The 18,727-nt window shown below is 30.6% G+C and overlaps 5 protein-coding genes across 8 annotated transcripts; 2 read left to right on the top strand and 3 right to left on the bottom strand.

Annotated features, from left to right (window-relative positions):
* Positions 1-20: 20 nt before the first annotated feature.
* LOC126873234 (isoleucine--tRNA ligase, mitochondrial) lies at positions 21-4,161 on the bottom strand. The gene is made up of 15 exons (XM_050633910.1): positions 3,952-4,161; positions 3,759-3,881; positions 3,537-3,687; positions 3,198-3,402; positions 2,815-3,119; positions 2,538-2,704; positions 2,191-2,427; positions 1,927-2,099; positions 1,698-1,836; positions 1,464-1,621; positions 1,250-1,393; positions 980-1,190; positions 650-902; positions 382-563; positions 21-270 (listed from the first exon to the last, which is right to left on the bottom strand). The coding sequence occupies exons 1-15, from the start codon at positions 4,159-4,161 to the stop codon at positions 37-39; spliced, it is 2,892 nt and encodes a 963-aa protein (XP_050489867.1). The 3' UTR covers positions 21-36.
* Positions 4,162-4,658: 497 nt separating this feature from the next.
* On the top strand, positions 4,659-6,717 carry LOC126873242 (uncharacterized). Its single transcript, XM_050633927.1, has 3 exons — positions 4,659-5,000; positions 5,591-5,750; positions 5,823-6,717. Exons 1-3 carry the CDS (start codon positions 4,668-4,670, stop codon positions 5,894-5,896), a joined length of 567 nt encoding a protein of 188 aa, XP_050489884.1. The 5' UTR covers positions 4,659-4,667; the 3' UTR covers positions 5,897-6,717.
* On the bottom strand, positions 6,711-9,144 carry LOC126873240 (26S proteasome non-ATPase regulatory subunit 12). Its single transcript, XM_050633924.1, has 8 exons — positions 8,907-9,144; positions 8,668-8,824; positions 8,340-8,576; positions 8,155-8,259; positions 7,897-8,078; positions 7,595-7,819; positions 7,338-7,494; positions 6,711-7,255 (listed from the first exon to the last, which is right to left on the bottom strand). The coding sequence occupies exons 2-8, from the start codon at positions 8,788-8,790 to the stop codon at positions 6,965-6,967; spliced, it is 1,320 nt and encodes a 439-aa protein (XP_050489881.1). The 5' UTR covers positions 8,791-8,824; positions 8,907-9,144; the 3' UTR covers positions 6,711-6,964.
* A 214-nt stretch (positions 9,145-9,358) lies between these two features.
* LOC126873244 (autophagy protein 12-like) lies at positions 9,359-10,910 on the top strand. Its single transcript, XM_050633929.1, has 3 exons — positions 9,359-10,126; positions 10,234-10,370; positions 10,451-10,910. The coding sequence occupies exons 1-3, from the start codon at positions 9,964-9,966 to the stop codon at positions 10,571-10,573; spliced, it is 423 nt and encodes a 140-aa protein (XP_050489886.1). The 5' UTR covers positions 9,359-9,963; the 3' UTR covers positions 10,574-10,910.
* A 189-nt stretch (positions 10,911-11,099) lies between these two features.
* LOC126873235 (cilia- and flagella-associated protein 52) lies at positions 11,100-18,625 on the bottom strand. 4 transcript variants are annotated; one of them, XM_050633912.1, is made up of 10 exons: positions 17,129-18,625; positions 16,542-16,741; positions 16,102-16,279; positions 15,303-15,552; positions 14,883-15,159; positions 14,390-14,562; positions 13,459-13,607; positions 12,925-13,070; positions 12,664-12,815; positions 11,100-11,737 (listed from the first exon to the last, which is right to left on the bottom strand). In XM_050633912.1, exons 1-10 carry the CDS (start codon positions 17,172-17,174, stop codon positions 11,242-11,244), a joined length of 2,067 nt encoding a protein of 688 aa, XP_050489869.1. In that variant the 5' UTR covers positions 17,175-18,625; the 3' UTR covers positions 11,100-11,241. The 4 variants fall into 4 exon arrangements, with proteins under 4 accessions (XP_050489869.1, XP_050489868.1, XP_050489870.1 ...); XM_050633911.1 differs by lacking the exon at positions 17,129-18,625 and adding an exon at positions 16,813-17,066; XM_050633913.1 differs by lacking the exon at positions 17,129-18,625 and adding an exon at positions 16,903-17,051.
* Positions 18,626-18,727: the final 102 nt, after the last annotated feature.

The raw sequence follows: 18,727 nt of genomic DNA, 5'->3' as shown, positions 1-18,727 counted from the left end.
ATAAATTATATGAAACAGCATTTTCGATAAAAATTATTACACAGCCGCAATCAATGGTTTATTTTTAGTAAGTACATTAACACAACGTGGACATAGATCATCTTCCTGACTTTCAGGATATCTCCTACAACGTTCGCACAACTTCTCCTGGATATCGTATAGTTGGATTTGTGTTTCATTGATAGTATGATTTTCAATTAATGTAACCGACGACAGTTGTAATATTTCACATAATTCAGACATTGATGGTTTTTGCTGGTCGTGAAGAAGCTACGTAAATAGAGAAAGTATAAGTCAGTGCACACATTCATATAATATCGAGTGTTCACTCAATAATATACAAAACATAACTTTAGTTTCTTTTGTATAAATAATACTCACAGAAAGCAAAACAAAATCATCTTTTGTAGCTTCTATAACGCCATATAATTTCCATGTAGTTTTATCAGCGACTTTTAAAACATTACTTCTCAATCGAATTGCCGCATCTATGTATTGTGCGATTTTTGAATCATTCCATGACTCTGATATTTTATATTGCGTACAGTGCAATGGTATCGATGCTGTACATTATAATTAAGATTAAGTTTAATTAATAAAAAAGTGTCTTGAAATCTCATATTTCTCATAGAAAAGGACTATAACATACTGATATTTTCGGGATGATATAGCCATGCTTCTTCTGCTAGATGAGGTAGAATTGGTGCAATGGATCTGATAAGAACATTCAGAATTTCTTTTATAACTTGCACAGCTGCAGTGCGCATCGAAGATGTTACCTCGTCACAATAAAGTCTATCTTTTATTATAGTACAGTAAAGACCTGATACATCATTTGTTATAAAATGCATAGTCGTTTTACCCGCATGATGATACTCATAGTTGTTATAATGTTGCTGCATCTAATGACATATTAGTTTGTAATATAATAATACAGTAATACGTTTAATTTCTTAATTGAAGAATAAGATCAAATTACCTGTTTATTATACGAATATAATAAGTACAACATGTATTTATCAATAATTCGATATTCAGGTTTGCAATTTATACCCGGATGATGATGTAAAGTACCCAGAAGGAAGCGTAGTATTAAACGAAGTTTGTTAACGCATGTTTTACATTCATCGAGTAAATTTTTTGAAACCGGCACTTGTGTATGTTGGGAACTGTGATTAGCTACCCACCATCTAGATGAAATGAAATTATTAATATGTTACCATTATACTATAAAATTAAATTTTAATACCTTAAAACATCGACACCGTACGCTGGATTTTTCTTCAAATTAGATCCACCTAGCAAAATTTCTTCTGGATTTATTACATTTCCTATTGATTTTGACATTTTTAAGCCTTTTTCATCGACTGCAAATCCATGTACAAATAAATCACTAAACAATAAAAAAATGCGTTTACATTGATACAGCCATTTTTTAAACATTTTATATTCGTTTTATTTACCTATAAGGTGGACATCCCTGTAAAGCTACAGATGTTATTAGGGATGATTGGAACCAACCATTGAATTGATCATATCCTTCTAAATAAAGATTTGCTTTTTTGTCTGGTAAAACCATTGACCATGAAATTCCGCTATCGAACCAAATGTCCATGATATCCTAAGAAGGATTTATGTTAATGAATGATATATTGAAACTTTACTTTCTTCAATCTTGAAAATTTAATGAAATTTACATTTCCTTTTACTATATCGTTCGGATCAATATTCAATTTTTTAATTATGTCTAATCCTATTAAATCTCTTACAGAATATTCCCACCAGCAATCAGGACCATATCGATCTATCGAATCGCATAAACGTTCAACTAATTCTCTAAAATGGAAAAATATAAAGAACAATAAGTAAAAGTGTATACTGTAAAGCCAGTATACTATAAATAACTATATATATATACGTACTTACTTATTCGTAAATGCTAAGCCTGTTGTTTTGCTATATATTACAGGTATGGGTGTTCCCCAAGAACGTTGTCGCGAAATACACCAATACGGTCGATTCCTTATTCCAGCAAGTAAAGCATTCATAAAAGATGTACGATTACATTTAGGATATACATTCACATTCCCAAAGTTCTCCTTATGAAAATAATAAAGGGAACATACCCCTTGTTTTAGCGAAATTTTTTGATAATTTATCATAGAAAAATGTTGCAAAATGCTGACTTACAATAATTTTTTCCCTGATAGTATTTATATTAATGAACCATTGATGACTAGCACGAATAAGAACTGGTTGTTTTGTTCGCCAATCATATGGATAACTGTGTGTTAATGTTTCCACATGCAATATATCTCGAGCCAGGAGATTCATCACTTTATCAACTCCCTCTGTTAATACTTCTAATCCATAAAATTCTGGCCCAGCCTCTTCAGTGTACAGACCTTTAGAGTCTACCATGGATAACTATAGCATACCCCACGGCATTATTAAATATTGATATTATATTTAGAATAATATCTAACATTGATATTATACTAATATTATTCGTTACAAACAAGAAAAAATTAGCTTACAATGGGAATTTTATTTTTGAGTGCAACTAGAAAATCTTCTGGACCATGTGCAGGAGCAGTATGAACTAAACCTGTTCCCTCATTTGTCGTAACGTGACTTGCAGCTAATAAAGGGCATTTTTGTTCAGTGAAAGGATGAAAGTACGTGCTGCCCTCCAATTCTTTGCCTAATAAAACATATATTATCTACTTATCTCCCTAACTCATCTATGTTAAATTTGAAATAAAAAAATGACAAGTAATATTTAAAAAATACTAATTAACTTTTCGAATTTACCTTCGAAGCATACTATTGGTTTCAAAGGACCAATCTTTGATTCAGTAGCTCCTAATAGTTCTTTAGCAACAATATATAAGTCTTTTTTATCATCTTCAGCAAGACAATATGTAGCATCTGAAGAGAAAGATATAGCTTGGTTAGCCACTAAACTCCATGATGTAGTGGTCCATATTAATGCATATACAGCATGATTTTTAAATGATTTTAACCTTTCTGGAATATCATTAATGCGCAGACGAACAGTCACAGCTTTACTTTGATGCTGTTGATTGTATTCTAATTCAGATTCAGCTAATGCTGTTCTATAATATAAGATATAAAGATAAAATTGTAAACTTCTAAAAAACTGAAATTAAGTTATTTCGTCTTGAATATTTTACCTTGAAGAAGGAGACCAATAAACTGGCATGAAATCTCTAAATATAATATCTTTCTCATACAATTTTATAAATTGATGAAGTTCATTTTTCATATATGATGAGTGACTGGTAAAATAACATTCAGATTCACTCCAATTGGCTGTCACACCCCATGACTGGAAAGCTTGTTTCTGTCTAGCAATAGCTTCTTCAGCATAATTACGGGCTGAATGTACATAAAAAAAGAAAAAAGTAATAATACAATAAATAGAAAGATTTAATATTAAATATTGATTATATATCATATCATATGAACTAATAATGAAAGAAATTTATGATCTAAAAACCTATAAATTATACCTTTTTTCCTAATCTCTAAAGGATCATTTTCACTTTCATAACCTTTAATAGCCTTTAACTCAATTGGTAATCCATGACAATCCCAACCGGGTACATAATGAATTCGATTTCCATTCATAATCTTATGTCTTAATGTTACATCCTTCAAAATCTGTAAGAATCCATTAAAACAGCTAGAGAAATGCATAATCTAGAAAAGGAATTATTGCAAAAATACAAAACCTTATTGATAACATGTCCCATATGAGGAATTCCATTTGCATAAGGAGGCCCATCGTGTAAAACAAAATCTGGCCCTGAAAGATTTTTCTTTTGCCACTCGTACAATTCAGAAAAACCACACTTCTATAATGATATAATTAAAAGAATAAATATTTAAATAAACAATAGAATACTTAAGAATATAATGACTTACTTCAGTTAAGCGTTTATCTGCCTCTATTCTTGCTTTCCCATTAAGTTGTACAGGAAATTCGGTTCGTGGAAGCAGAACAGTTTCTGTATATTTTTGTTGTCCTTTTGATGTAATTTTGGTATTTTTCTTAACACTACCGGCTACTTCGTCACTTGTTTTTCTTAGAACTTGATTTGTAACTAATGTTCGGTTAATAAGTAATCTGTACATATCTACTGAATTTTATTTTGTAGATACAATCATATATTTCGTTAGATAAATACTGCTTTTCTTGAACATTCAAATCAGATCACTAACTTTCGATGTATATTATTATAAATATTTTTAATTGTAAAGATATGATTTTTCTGATAAAAAATAGACGAGACACGTAATATTAAACTGAATACCATTTAATTATTCTTATTATTATTACATACCCGGTATCGCCAACATACATAAGGAACGGAATGTATTCTCAGTTATTAAGATTAATACCTGCTCTATTATTTTCCCTTAAGTACTAAAATGACTTTTATTTTATTATTTTTGTTTCTACGTGATTAGAATTTAATATTCGCTAGAAGTAAAGTTTCGGAGAAATTTTCGAAAGAGAAAGTAATATTTTCAAGTGCAGAACGCAAGGGATTTAAGTGTAACATAGGTAGGTTAGTTCGTTCTGGTTTGTCCCCGGCCGATCCAATTTCAATCTTGCGTTTGGTTATTATTAATGGAATATGGCTACGGTTTTCGAAAGTTCGTTCTTATCGAATAGAGCACATCGTGTTGAGGAACGATATGAAGAATCGGCAAACACTTTTGGCAAATGTGACTGTACTAGCTATAGCTATCTTGCATTGAGCGTTATTCTGTTTATGATTGGGACAGCTATTACTATTTTTTCTTTGGACGATATCGTAGGCGGACACATATTTTTTAAACTTGGTCACATGTGGCTTATTGGTCCAATATTTATTTGTTCTGGACTAATGGTAGCTGTCAAATGTATGCTTTACCTGCGACGAAAGTCCGTTATACAGATGATATTTCATCAACGACAATTGTTCAGAGTAAGTAACTGTTCTTTTCCAATTTTTTTGATATTTGAATAGTTTTTGATTAATTAATTTCATACGTCCTTGATTTTTATAACATTCACATAAATTATACGTTATATATTATTAGCTATGTCATAAAGCAATTATTAGAAAAGTACCGATTCTCGAAAAGTATATATTGTGTATGTTTGCACGTTTTGCACAATTTTCGATGTGTGATCAAATAAAGATCATCCGAATATTAAAGTACATAAAAAATAGTAAATACATTTGGATTACAAATATAGTTAAGATATACAATCGGTGACAAAAATAAATGGATAAGTAGTGGAGATGGGCACCAATGAAGTTTCGTTAAATACGGTTTCTTTACACGAAAATGTAAATATTAATTTCAATTATTCAATAAATAATGTACATACGTTACGGATATATAATGAATAAAACTTAAATATATAACACTTATACATTCAATTAAACTTCATTGATACCTATACTTCCATTACCTGCCAAATTATTTTTATCTTCAAATGTATTAAATTCAATGAAAATAAACAAATTTATTGGTGAATAGTTCAAAATGATTTAATCGTTGAATATAGCATTTACAGGAATTGAGCGGTGCTCGTGGTATCGAACGTATTGACATACAAACTCCAGGTCCACCCTCTTATGAAGCAATCGCTCAAGAAATTTGCAATGAATTACCTCCGCCTTCTTATGCAGAGGCGGTAGCGCTTGTACGCAAAACTATCGAAAGCAGTAAGAATCTTTCGTTCTCTTATAAAAGTTTATTATTAACACTATAGCGTTTGTCTTTCTTTTATACTTTAGATACCAAATCAAATAGTGCAAGTGTTTCTTGCGATAGCATCGCTATTGACCAAAACGTCAGGTGTAAACCTTGAAACGATATCTTTTTTCGATTGAAAGACGGTCGCAACAAAAACTGTAAATTATACTTTTGAATTATGAACTATTGTTCATTTTTATTACATACGTTTATTACATTGAACGTACTTTTTTTTATTACAAAAGAAATATTATCGCACGTTCTACCCGTTAAGGGTTAAAGGGGAAAGAAGGGTGTACTCGATACTCATTGTCTGTTATTTTATCGGAATGTCGGTATCAGCAAAATGTCGGATAACTGTTTGATGAATAAAATGCAATTCGCACAATAGTCCAATTGATAAGAGAATATTTCTATAAGTGAAATATTCGAGTTATTATATGTAGAAATTTAATTCAATGAGATCACTATATATAAGTTTTTTTTTTTTTTTTTACTATATAAATCTTTTGTGAACATAATACAAATTATATATATATAAATTTTTACACTATCTTTTATGTATAATATAACGAATTTTACAAATTGAGAAGAAGTTACAATAGCGTGATAGATATTATTTGTTAAAACATATTCATACAATGTTAAAAATATGACGAATAACATGGTCAATAAGTATTATTGAAACCTATAATGGACAATAATAAAATATTGCCGCAATTTGGGGAAGTTGTTTTATCCTACAAATTATTTATTTGAACTTGATACTCGCAGAAAAAACTGGCGTATTTTTGTGTATTGGACGGTTATAATAAATAATGAAAACGAGAAGAAGATATTGAATTTTACTGTTAATAAAATTTGTAAGAGCAATTTGAATGTACATTTACGATGTATTACTTAATGAAAAAGCGAATAAAAAAAAGATGTTTTATACTTCGCATAATGTTTATTTTACGAACTAGTACACGCGTTAAAAACAGATCGAAAGGAGCTCGTTAAATGCTTTCTTTAGGTCGCACATACAAACTGTATAATTGTTTATGTGTAATAGTTTCGTACAAATAATTTTTATAAAGGATTTAGTAAAGAAGAAATTTGAAGAAAAAGAGAGTATAGTGTAAAGAGAGGAGGGAAAAAGAGGCAGAGAATAAGGGAGAAAGAGAAAGGAGAAATTCATCTTTCAGGATTGAGCTACGGCCAACATTTCTTCTTGGTGAATAAGATGAGTTGTGTGATTGACAAGGCTCATTAATTTTGATAAAGATGCAGCCCAGGCATCCAAAAGAGCAGCTGGTTCTTGGGTTCCTGTGAAACGAACTACACCGGCTGGTCGATCTGTACGAGCATTTATCACGCCAGTTTCTACTAAACTGCATAGACATGCTTCAGTTTCTTCAACTGGTAAATCCAATAATTCTGCCATGCGAGTTAGTGTAATTTTTGTGTAATATTTTGCCATAATCCTAATGTTCTAAACGTTAAAGGAGATAGAATAAATATTCAATGCAAATACGTCAATATGAAATGAAACGATTCTGAGGTTTCAAACTCACATGTTCAACGACGCGATTTCGGAGATCAGCCCATCGCTTACGACCTTCTTCAGTCCAAGTACTAAAAACTTCCGTAGCTTTAAGGTCTTTTTCATAAATTTCACACAGTCCTGACCATTTTATTAGTTCTGGATTTACAAAAAGACGTAGCAGTTCTCTAAAAAAAATTAAGCAAATAAAAACTGACTGTCAGTATAGAAAATAGAAGGTTCTATGCACATATTTAAATATTTTTGTCAAAAGTAAACAAGTAATACTTGTATGTTGGTATTTCATCTAGAAGCTTGTCATTAAGCAGCCTATGGGTCAAATCAGCTTGTTCTGGTTCATGTGGTGCAAGTACAAGATAAAGAACAGCACGTGAAAGAGCTGCGTGTCTTTTTTCAGGATCATCTCTAACAGCTGGAGTTTCCAACACTGCTCGATTATGTCTACATAATTCTAAATGCCAGCCTTCATGCCGGGCCAATTCCATCATTAGACTGAAATAAACAAAATTTTTTAAGCAATAAGTTTCAGTTTCATACTCGTTTAGATAGTTTAATAATAGTATACTTACTCATAATATTTCAATTTGAGAGTCTGAGTTTCTTCATCATTTTCATCACTAAAGAATTTAACATTAATTTTCTTTGCTATTATTTGTGTACGCATAAAATCTTTTTTTGCTAAACATAATCGCATTTGCTCTAGGATAAGAGATGCTTTCTCCAAACGTGACATGGTACCATATGTTTCAACCTAGAACAGGTGGTATAGTATGATATTATTATGTTTCAATGTTTAATTGCCTAATATGTTTCTGAGAAATTCATACCTGTAATTCCAGCATAACAGCTGCTGCACCTGAGATATCTCCATCCTCTTCTTTGATTTTTGCCAAGCGATGGGTAAGCCTTGCTCTTTCAACTTCTACGTATATCTTCAACAACAGAATTATATTGATTTTTCAGAATGTTTAAAAATACAACTTGAAACAATCACAGGGCTCAAATCCTTTACCTTTCCTTCAGTTACAGTGCGCAATGTCTCTATTAACTTTATTTTGGTCTCTTTATCAGGCATTTTATCTACGTAGGTGCAACATTCCTGAACCATTTTTGTAACAGCTCGTTTTAACTGAGAACGTCTTTTGGACAACAACACTATATGTTCATTTAGAACAGCCCAGTTCTTTGCTTCTAAACAAATTTGAACAATAGCCACAAGGATCCGTGATGTAGATGTCATATCTGCACTCTAAAAAATACCCAGCATTATTTTCATTATTTGCATACTATAATCAAACATGATTATATAGTTACATATAGTAATATTTTAAAAGCTTAACTGTTCGTGTTAATTTTTCTAATGCTAATAATTGATCCAAAGCATCATGTAGCTTTCCTTCATGTGCTAGTTTTTTACATTCTGGTATTTTTATATCGCAGTTGCTGCTATAATCCACCTCCATTTTCACAATTTTATTACAATTCAAATCTCTCGACCTTTATTCAAAGAGGATCATCAATTAAATAATTTAACATTAGAAGTATAAATATATTAGATATGTAAAAATATTAATCTTACCTTGATTGAAATATCAATTCCTCCAACTATTCCAACAAAACCGACACGGTTAATTTTAGCAAATAATCGCTCTTTATTTAAAGTTTTATATATTTTCTTTTTATTTATCTCTCTTTATCCAAATATACTAGAGGGGTATCTTTACATATAATTTTATATGTATAATTCACATAAATCTAATATTTCTCCTATCCCACATGACTCAAAACTGATTGTCATCCACCATTTGTAAAATAGCACTAACAAATGTTAAACTTAAACGAACTCGAACTCATAGGTATATTTCTATAGGGGACTGCTGCTTTAGTCCAAGATCATGATCTCACACTGCTAGTAATTATGGCGCCACGTGTATGGGAAGTCATTCACTCTTTTCATTTACTGTGAAAATATATTTTTTTTCCACAGTAATTATATAGGAAAAATAAAATAATAGCAAGAGTAGTTTAGTATTGATATTATACTTTATTAGGACTAGAAAATAAAATAATTTCTTGTTTCGAATTCGTCCCCAAAACATAAGATTATTTTAAAGCTTCACGCACTTGTCTTAACATCAATGTAAATCGCAATTACTTATCATGAGATTCGAATTTCCCTAGATGCAGTACAAATATGACAACATTCAATTTTTGATACCAGCATATTAGCAAATATTAGTGTTCTAATTTGCTGAAATTATTAAGAAAAGACAATACTAAGAAACGATACGTTTGCCTTAATATATTTGTCTTATACACATATTTATTTTGATAAAGAATTAATATATCATGGATCTGAGTCCCTGTGTGACATACCAAAGTGAATATTTATAAAATCCAATAAAAATTATTAAGTCTGTGAAACATGTTTTGTGCATGAAAATTATTCATTTCACTGAAATAATTTAAGATAACGTTAAGACATTTACTTTTTACTCGATTGAAGATTGCCTTTATGTAATTTATCTTTTATGGCAATTTTATACTTTATTTCAATCTTGCATAGTTTGGTTAGGTCCCAATGACACGATCTTTCTTTCTTGACAAACGTTTAAAATTGTAATCGAACATACATAATGTCCGAGAAGGAAGGAAATGATGTGACTATAACTGAAAAATCTGAGGAAATGGGAGAAACTTTAACAAATGAAGATACACCTGCTAGTCTTGAAACAATACCTTCGGAAACACCATTAGTACGAAATGGAGTTCAAGTTGCTTCAAAGGATAGAGCAAAAAGTAAAAGACTTGCTATTTGCAGAGGAGATATAATATTAAATTTAAACTTAACAAGCTCAGAGTCAGTGCAAAATGATTATCTTATTTGTATTTGACCAATTTTTCAGTTGATATTTTGTTGAAAGCAACTGGGAATGCACCGATAATGAAACAAAAGAAATGGTCTGTCAGTCAAGATTATTGCATTGGTCGAATTTCCGATTTTATCAGAAGATACCTTAAATTAGATTCGAATGAAAAACTGGTAAGTGTTAAGTAAGGGTTATATCTATTCTAGAATTTGTAATGTTTTTACATATATAAATACATTTTTTCCTTTGCTAGTTTCTTTATGTAAATCAAACATTTGCGCCTGCACCAGATCAGGTAGTAAAAAACTTGTATGATTGTTATGGTGCAGATGGAAAATTAATACTTCACTATTGTAAAAGCCAAGCTTGGGGTTAAGTGTTGTTTCGAAATACAATAATTTTATGAATTATCACATAAATGTATTACAATCATTTTAATACTTTCATCATCATTTACTTTCTTAGGTATTATATATAAACTCTATTTAATAAGTATTCAATGAGTATTTCAAATTTAATCATGGGATAATATAACAGATTTCATGAAATATCAGAAAATAAGGTGAAGATACTGTAAAATATTGATTATAACTGTTACTATAATTATAGAAAATGATCTATTTTTGTTATTTGCTTCCTAATCCTTTTTGTTTCCTCTTTCTTGTTGAAAAATAATTATACAAAAAATAAGGATAATAAAATAAGTTAAATAAGGAATAGATGATTTATTCTTAAAAAAGAACATTTATAGAAAAAATTGTTCTTTCTCTCTATCATCATTTGTATGCATTGAATCGTTTTGTACTAACAGGTTTTATGTGAAATACGATTTGGTTTATGGTAGTGTAGAACAATTCAATGATATTGTTCACACAAAGAAGTGAAATATTTCGCTTTAAAAATAAGATATAATCGAATCTTTTACGTGATTATGTGAATCTTTCTGTGTGGAATCATAGTCATCGAATCTATCGACAATTAATTTTGATTTATTGTGAGATATTCGAGTAATTGGTGAATGTGTATTGCAGTTTATGTAGTGTATTATTTACAATTTGGTTCACACATGTCGTCCGTTTTCGATGGGCAAGGTACTGATGTTGGTTCTAGCGTGTGTTGTTTGGTATCGTCTTTAATCGGTGTAATCGATGATTCCGAAAAGGGGTATTCCCAAAGCATTATAGCACCGTCTGCACTTGCCGTAACAATAAATTTATTGTTTGGAGCAAAGACACAACGAGTAACGGCAGCAGCGTGTGCAAGACCCAAACGAATAGTACTAGCGGTACGATATTCCCATAGTTTTACAATAGAATCTTCTGATCCAGTGAGAAAATATTGTCCGTCATGACTAATACTTATAGTATTTAAGGTCCCCGCCATTGAACCTTCAATTTCCCGAACCAATGAACCATCCAATGTTTCCCAATAAGCTATTTTGCGATCTGTACCACATGTTAAAATTTGAACGCCGGTAGGAACAAAACATGTTGCCATATACATTGTGCTTCCACTCAGCATGAACTTTCTCGTGAAATTTCTACAGAAAAAAATGAGTAAAATCGCGTATTGTAATAATAGTTATAAGAGTTATCATAATTTGAATTCTTTGTTAATGTTGAAGTCTTTTGTGTACAGGGTGTATAAAAAGTGTAAAATTTATTGTAGTGTGATTCTACACTCCAGGATCGGCGAAGATTTGTAAAAAAAGTTCGTGCAAAATTGACCTTAAGCATGATTTTTAAGGTCAACATTTTTTTGGTTACACAGTGGTACTCCACCTCACCATAGCTGATCGGTATACCAATTTTTAAACAAAACCTTTTGAACAAGACGGATAGGACATAGACCTGTTCTTCACATACGGCCTCCTTGTTCATAAGATTTGACGGCAACGGATCTTTTTCTTTTAACGGATTACGTCCGTTACAACTTACGTAAACAACTACAACATCCGATTCAATGTGGTTTTTGTCATACAGAATCAATACATAATCGTGGGGAGGAACTGACGGAGATATAGAAATGCAAGTTCGGGGCTATTTAAATAGACAGTAAGAGAAAAAGAAATAAAGGAAGATATAGAATATATAACGGTGAATCTAGAGCATCTACGTGTAACAGTAGGTGCTATGCTTTGGTGGTATATCACTGTAGTATGTAAGCACATTGTGAATAAAGTTGGTTTAAGAATTTTAAAACTTTAACATTTTTTTCCGGGAGAAGAAGTCATTTGCGACCCATGGTTCCTTTGAAATTTTTGTTGTTTGCGACGAATAGAATGTGCTACAATAAAAAAGGCTTTGACCTTGACAATCATACTCAGTCAATTTTGCATGAACCTTTTTTTACTTACTTTTTATACACTCTGTACATTAGTTCACAATCTTTTGATTAAATTGTACCAAGTATCCAAATATGCATGATAGTTTAGGTTTATAATTTTTATGGTTGCCGGATTATTACCTTAAATCCCATAATATACATGTACCATCTGTGCTAGAACTGATCAAACTCTTGTTATCAGGTGAAACGTGTAATGACGTTATTGGACCTCTGTGTTCTTTTAGGACTTGCAATAAATGTCGTAATTCAGATTTTGCATTCCATATTCGCACCTAAACGAAGATGTGCGTTTCAATAAACCGAAATTGAAACATTGCTCCAACAAAGAACAACAATGAGCATTCTAATTCGAAAATTTAAGGGGGTATAAAGTTTGTATACCTGTCCATCACAACCACCGCTAATCAGTTTATCGTCATCTTTGGTAATAGTGATTGTTGACACAGATTTTGTGTGAGCGCAATTAATTTCGAATAGTAGTTTTCCGCCATTCAAAGCAAATCCTCTTATCGTGCCATCGTTCCAAGCTTCCTCCAATAGATTAACACAAATTAAATTATGCACGATACGTGGCAACGTACAGTAATGAACAAAAATATTGGCAGAAATCGAATTTTCCTGTGAAATCTTATGAAATCTGAATTTTAATTACCTACTGTATAATCGATACAACAGTCGTTCCAGAACTGTTTTAGAAATAAATAACAATATTTTGCAAATAAATAAAAAGCGATATAACGAATCGTAACCGAAACAGAAATTTTAATTCCTTATAAGAATTATGCTGCTTCTCATATTTTATAAAAAAGTTGAGTAAAGGATCGTATTTTGTACAAATTCACCTAGAGTACAAGTTCACGAAATGAGTTTGTCTGCGTCAATACTTTTGTTCGTCACTGTATGCTATTAACTTACCCGATATTATAGAACCACCATTACTATTGAAACATATACTGGAACAAGTAAAATTTGACACGGTGATTCGGAGTAATTCTTTTTGGGTGGCCAACTTCCATATTCGTATGTCATTTTTACTAGCGGTTGCAAATATCTCTGAACTATTGCTACAAAAATAATACGATTTTTATGCACTTTATTTCCTCTTTGTATTTTTTATAAAATACAGATGAGATGATTTAAAACCAAAGAGATGGTTCACTATGGCATTAAAAAATAAGGTCCATATAATGTAAATAATCCCAAGTTGTATAAAAGTATCATTTAGAGGCTATAAAAATTAACTGCTAAGGGAACTATATAAGTAAATTGAAGGCAAATGGACGCAAGCGATTTTTTCTGCGATATAACTGTAGTATAAATTCAACCTACTATTAGTGACAAGACACTGTTGTTGTGTGTGCATTATTAGACTTTATTTTTAGTTCGTAAAATGTTATAGATTGTTTATCTTCTGCTGTAATAGATCATTGTCGAATATGACAGGTTGTAAAGATAAGCCCAATGCAAATCTAAAACTATCTCAGTTATTTATACCTGCAATAAATACATTTTCTAGCATTAGCACGGCTTTAGAATATGTTGCTTCGCATTTTACGTCACTTTTTTTCAGAACGTTGCTTATGAAAAAGTTGTTGATATTAAAATGGTGTAAGTTGTTTCCCCAAATCTCTATACTCAAACTAAAAGATGAAACTTATTAAAAATTTGTGTATATGTCAAACAAAGAATATGATTTAATTTTTATAGACACCTCACCTGCAACTTTTTAATATTTCTGAATTTTAAGTATAATTTGCTCGACATAAGGAAAGTATCGGTTACATCCCTGCGGTTTTAAGTATCTCAAATAAAAGTAGTTTGTTAAATGTGGAAACAAATGATTTACCTTGGAAATGCTAAATCATATATCGAACTGGTGTGACAAGTGACGATTAAACGCATCTGAAAGCTTGATAATTCGATCTCATAAATCTCACATAAGGCGGTTCCTACTAATACCAAATTATTTTGATAGCGGATCATGGACGTTACCATGGCACACACATTCGTTGTGCGATACTATGCAACAAAGAAAATTATTTTTTTAAATATTGTTATTTGTTGTGCTCTGTTGTGGTTTCTTGATATAGAGAATTCATATTAGATATTGCATATGACGTAGACACAATGGTAATAAATGCATTAAGAATAAGATACAATAATATACATGCGGTAGCGGATGTGGAATGATTGAAACCAATATAACCAATAAATAGAATTTAAATATTGAAGTTGCCTCCTTATTGCTGTAAAGCCTTAAATTTTTATTTTACATATGGTACATACATATACACAAGAAAATATAATATACATGTTTGTGAGAAATTATGTATACTCACTGCTACTATAGCGGGTATGGTTAGTGACTTGTTCGTTTTATTTGCATTAAGTTTTGAGTCTTTCCTTATTTCAATTAATTCGACTGTTCCATCGCCAGTACCTACGATTAACTTGTCTTTCTCTAAAAGCAACAAGTTTTTCACACCACCTGGATATACTTTTATGTGAAGCCCATTTGCGTTCCTCATGCGTGCTCCCTTGTTCGTTGGTATCTTCGAGTAACATCCTATCATTACGGGATATTTAGTTCCTTCCTCGGATTCTTCTATGTTTAGCCTACTCGAAAGAAATAAAACTTTTCAATTATTTTATGGGCAAAGGTAAAGAAAGGCAATTAATCATTCTCTAGTTAAAACTTAACACGCCTCTCAGGTGCAAAAGGTTAAAATTATTATCATCGATATCATCAAACGAGTAACCTTGCTTTTATGATATCGCCAGATGTTGTTCCGCAATAAACATTTTCATCGTTCTCATCTATAACTGCACAGTTAATCGAACGTTTGATCTTTCCAACTTTTATATCTGTCCCATATAACTTTTGATCCTTTGAGTTGATACGCCATAATTTAAGATTCCTGTCACCGCCAGTGATAAAACTTGTTTTACAAATGTTAGCTCGTGCAATTATTATAATATTTCCACATGTTTCGTTTCCAGCAGAAGTACCTGTACAATGTGTAACAGTATAATATGAGTACCACTCACAGAACTGACGGACATAAATTATCTCATTAAAGACGTAAGTGCGTTAACGCTTTTTTCACTTAATTTAGATACTTCAATTCTGTTTGCAAGATTACAGTTATGAAAGATTTTTTCAAAATTTGCTTCATATTTTATTTATCACTATTTCTTCACTTAGATTTATCATGCTATGAAGCTTAAAGAAATTGGAGTATTATTAAGCACAGTAATAAAAATTATTTTTTTTTATAATTGTAAAAATATTTTTTGTGGCTTTGATTTATTTAATGAACTTTTATACCTGTAATTCTAATATATTTGTAGTATCTTATTGCTAAGTATCTATTATTCAAATGTATTTTTTACCTTGAGGAAGTAATATAGATATGTGCTTTAGTTACGTTTTATGATAATGTTGTATTTACATAACTTTTATCTATTTCTTTGCTGTTTAATCTTTGATGCGTTAAAATACATATATACATATGTAGAAACAGAGAGAGAGAGAGAGGGAGAGAGGGAGATATCTACCACAAAGAGGAGTTCCATTTTCAATATCCCATATTATGATACGACCATCATCTCTGCCTCCGAGACTAATAAGATACTGTCCATTTTCCGTAAAACACACGTCTTCGACTCTAACTTTGTGCATTTCATAGTTAGATTTCATTTTACGATTTCTATAATCCCATATTATAACCATTGCCTTGAATAAAGTATTCGATCTCTCTTAGTTAATTTTGAAGTTAATGAAATTGATACATTGTAAATTTTTATACTTCTATGGAAAATATAAAGATGTAAAAATAGTATGCATATATATAATATGCAAAGTACATAAACTATTACATATATTTCTATCTAGATTTATTATATTTAAAGAAATATATGAATATAAAAAAATACTAATTTACACAAATATCCGCAGTCTGGAAATTAACTATTCAATCCAGTTTAAATGAATCTACCTTAAAACCATGATGGTTTATTTGGCCGGAAGCTATCAGATCGCCTGAAGATGAAATACATAAAGCGGAAACGAAATTCTTATGTCCAGTAAGAAAGAATTGTTCACCCGTTTTTACATGTTTGATAGTAATTTTGTTACCCATTGGATACACAAGGTGTTCTCCATCAGGATGTAATCGTAAACCGTTTCTTATTACACCTACAAATAAACATGATATTCAGACTGTAATTTTTATGGTAAATGAAAGAATAATATTCGTGATATATTACCAAACACAAACTCTAGACCTTCATACACGATAAATGACACAAAAATATCATAGCAAATAGCAGAAACAAGCTTAAAACATATACATATACCTATTTCTTTTATATGCATATATACACGTATAAAGTTTTTGGATTACATGACACTGTGACAAATGTGATCAGTCAATTTTATTACATATATTGTGTATATGAGTGTATGCGGGTGTGTTTACACATATGCTGTACATACATATATACTATATGATTATGATAAAGTTCTTTTTATATTGGAAATTCAATAAATTCTCATTATTGCGAAATGATTATAATTACTAACCGTCAAATGCTATTATTCCGAATATTTCAAGTTCTTTTAGGGACATAATGAAAGATAATATTATAATAACTCGAGTCGACTTTTATTATAATCAACTGATAGCTTGTAATACACGAACTCTTTCTAACAGCATAAGAATTGCGTCGTCATGACAATCACAACAGGTGTAAGTAATAACGAATATCGAAATAGTTATCGATGAACATAACTAATACGTACTATACATATAATTACAGTTTATAGTAAAAGAAATAAGACGTAAGAGGTAAAATTAAAAAAAAAGATAGATAGAAATTTAAGAAAAAACACGTTTAAAAAGTAGTGAATAAAATTTTCAGTTTTTGATTTTTCATCGCCGCTGTTGTCTTCATGATTACTTTTTATAATTTGATGATATTCTTATTAATGAAAATAACAAAAGTTGGTAATATCGAAAACTAGCATGGAAAAATATCGATAATAGAATCACAGATGGACTACTGAACAGACGTGACATCTTACGGCTTGCGGAACTTTGCGTCAGATGTTTTGAAATATATACTAATCGTTCAAAATTTGAAACAAATCTGAAAATGTATATATTCTCTGCAAACATATATTTAGTAAAAAACTATTACAGTCAGTCAGACCATTATAATCAGACCATCTTTTAGAATAATATGTAAAATAGTATTTTGCCTTTATTGGTAACAAAATATCGTTTCTGAAGGTAGTATTGTACACTCAATACATCCTTATTTGCCCGTTATTATTATAATTAGTTTCGTAATTTCTTGGTATTTGATTTTTTCCTTCTTGAAAAAACCTAGTGATGAAATTGCAGTTAATGGTAAGAATATTCCAGAATTATTGCGATATTTATACGATAATGATCCGTGAATTAAAAATATTACCATAGAAGTAAAAATATATAAAACAATTTTTTAAAAGTATAATACGTTGATTCTGTCATCTATTCCAGGTGAAAGACTCTTTATTTGGTTGGTTTTTTGTCCCTAAATGACAGTCTAAAACTCTAAGTGAAAATGAAAACTTTAACCGATACACATTGTTACATGCAAATAGCCATACTTAAAAAGAAAATAAATTTAGTTTGCAAATATTATGGAAAGGAAACATTTGATATTACACTGAATTGTAATAATAAAAAATAAACTGCAAAGGGATTGAATTCGATTCACAAGAATAAAAATAAAAATGTAACATAATAATCATAGCATTAACAATTTCGAAGATGAAACTATTTATTGGAAAAAAGATCACCCTCTTCGGTACGGCGCTCATCCGCCGCGTAGTGGTACTTGACGTAAATATTTTTATTAGTTGCCTCGTATATTTATTATTGACATTAGTCGATAGACGACCGTGGGGATGTATGTATTCGGTGGTTATCGAGCATAGACAGCGCTCGTACCGAAAAGGTTAAAAACATAGTAATAACATCTACATACTATATACTACATATTATATACTATATACATAATTTCTCATACATAGATTCTCATAGAATCAACGGTTCATTCAAGAAGGAAATATATATCATAGTATTTTATTTATAATAATAATTTGTCATTCTATAATTACATTAGATTTAGACCT

The sequence above is a fragment of the Bombus huntii genome, chromosome 14, assembly GCF_024542735.1.
Source record: "Bombus huntii isolate Logan2020A chromosome 14, iyBomHunt1.1, whole genome shotgun sequence".
Taxonomy (NCBI): domain Eukaryota; kingdom Metazoa; phylum Arthropoda; class Insecta; order Hymenoptera; family Apidae; genus Bombus; species Bombus huntii.
The sequence above is the reverse complement of the archived record's forward strand: the minus strand, read 5'-3'. Positions and strand labels throughout refer to the sequence as shown.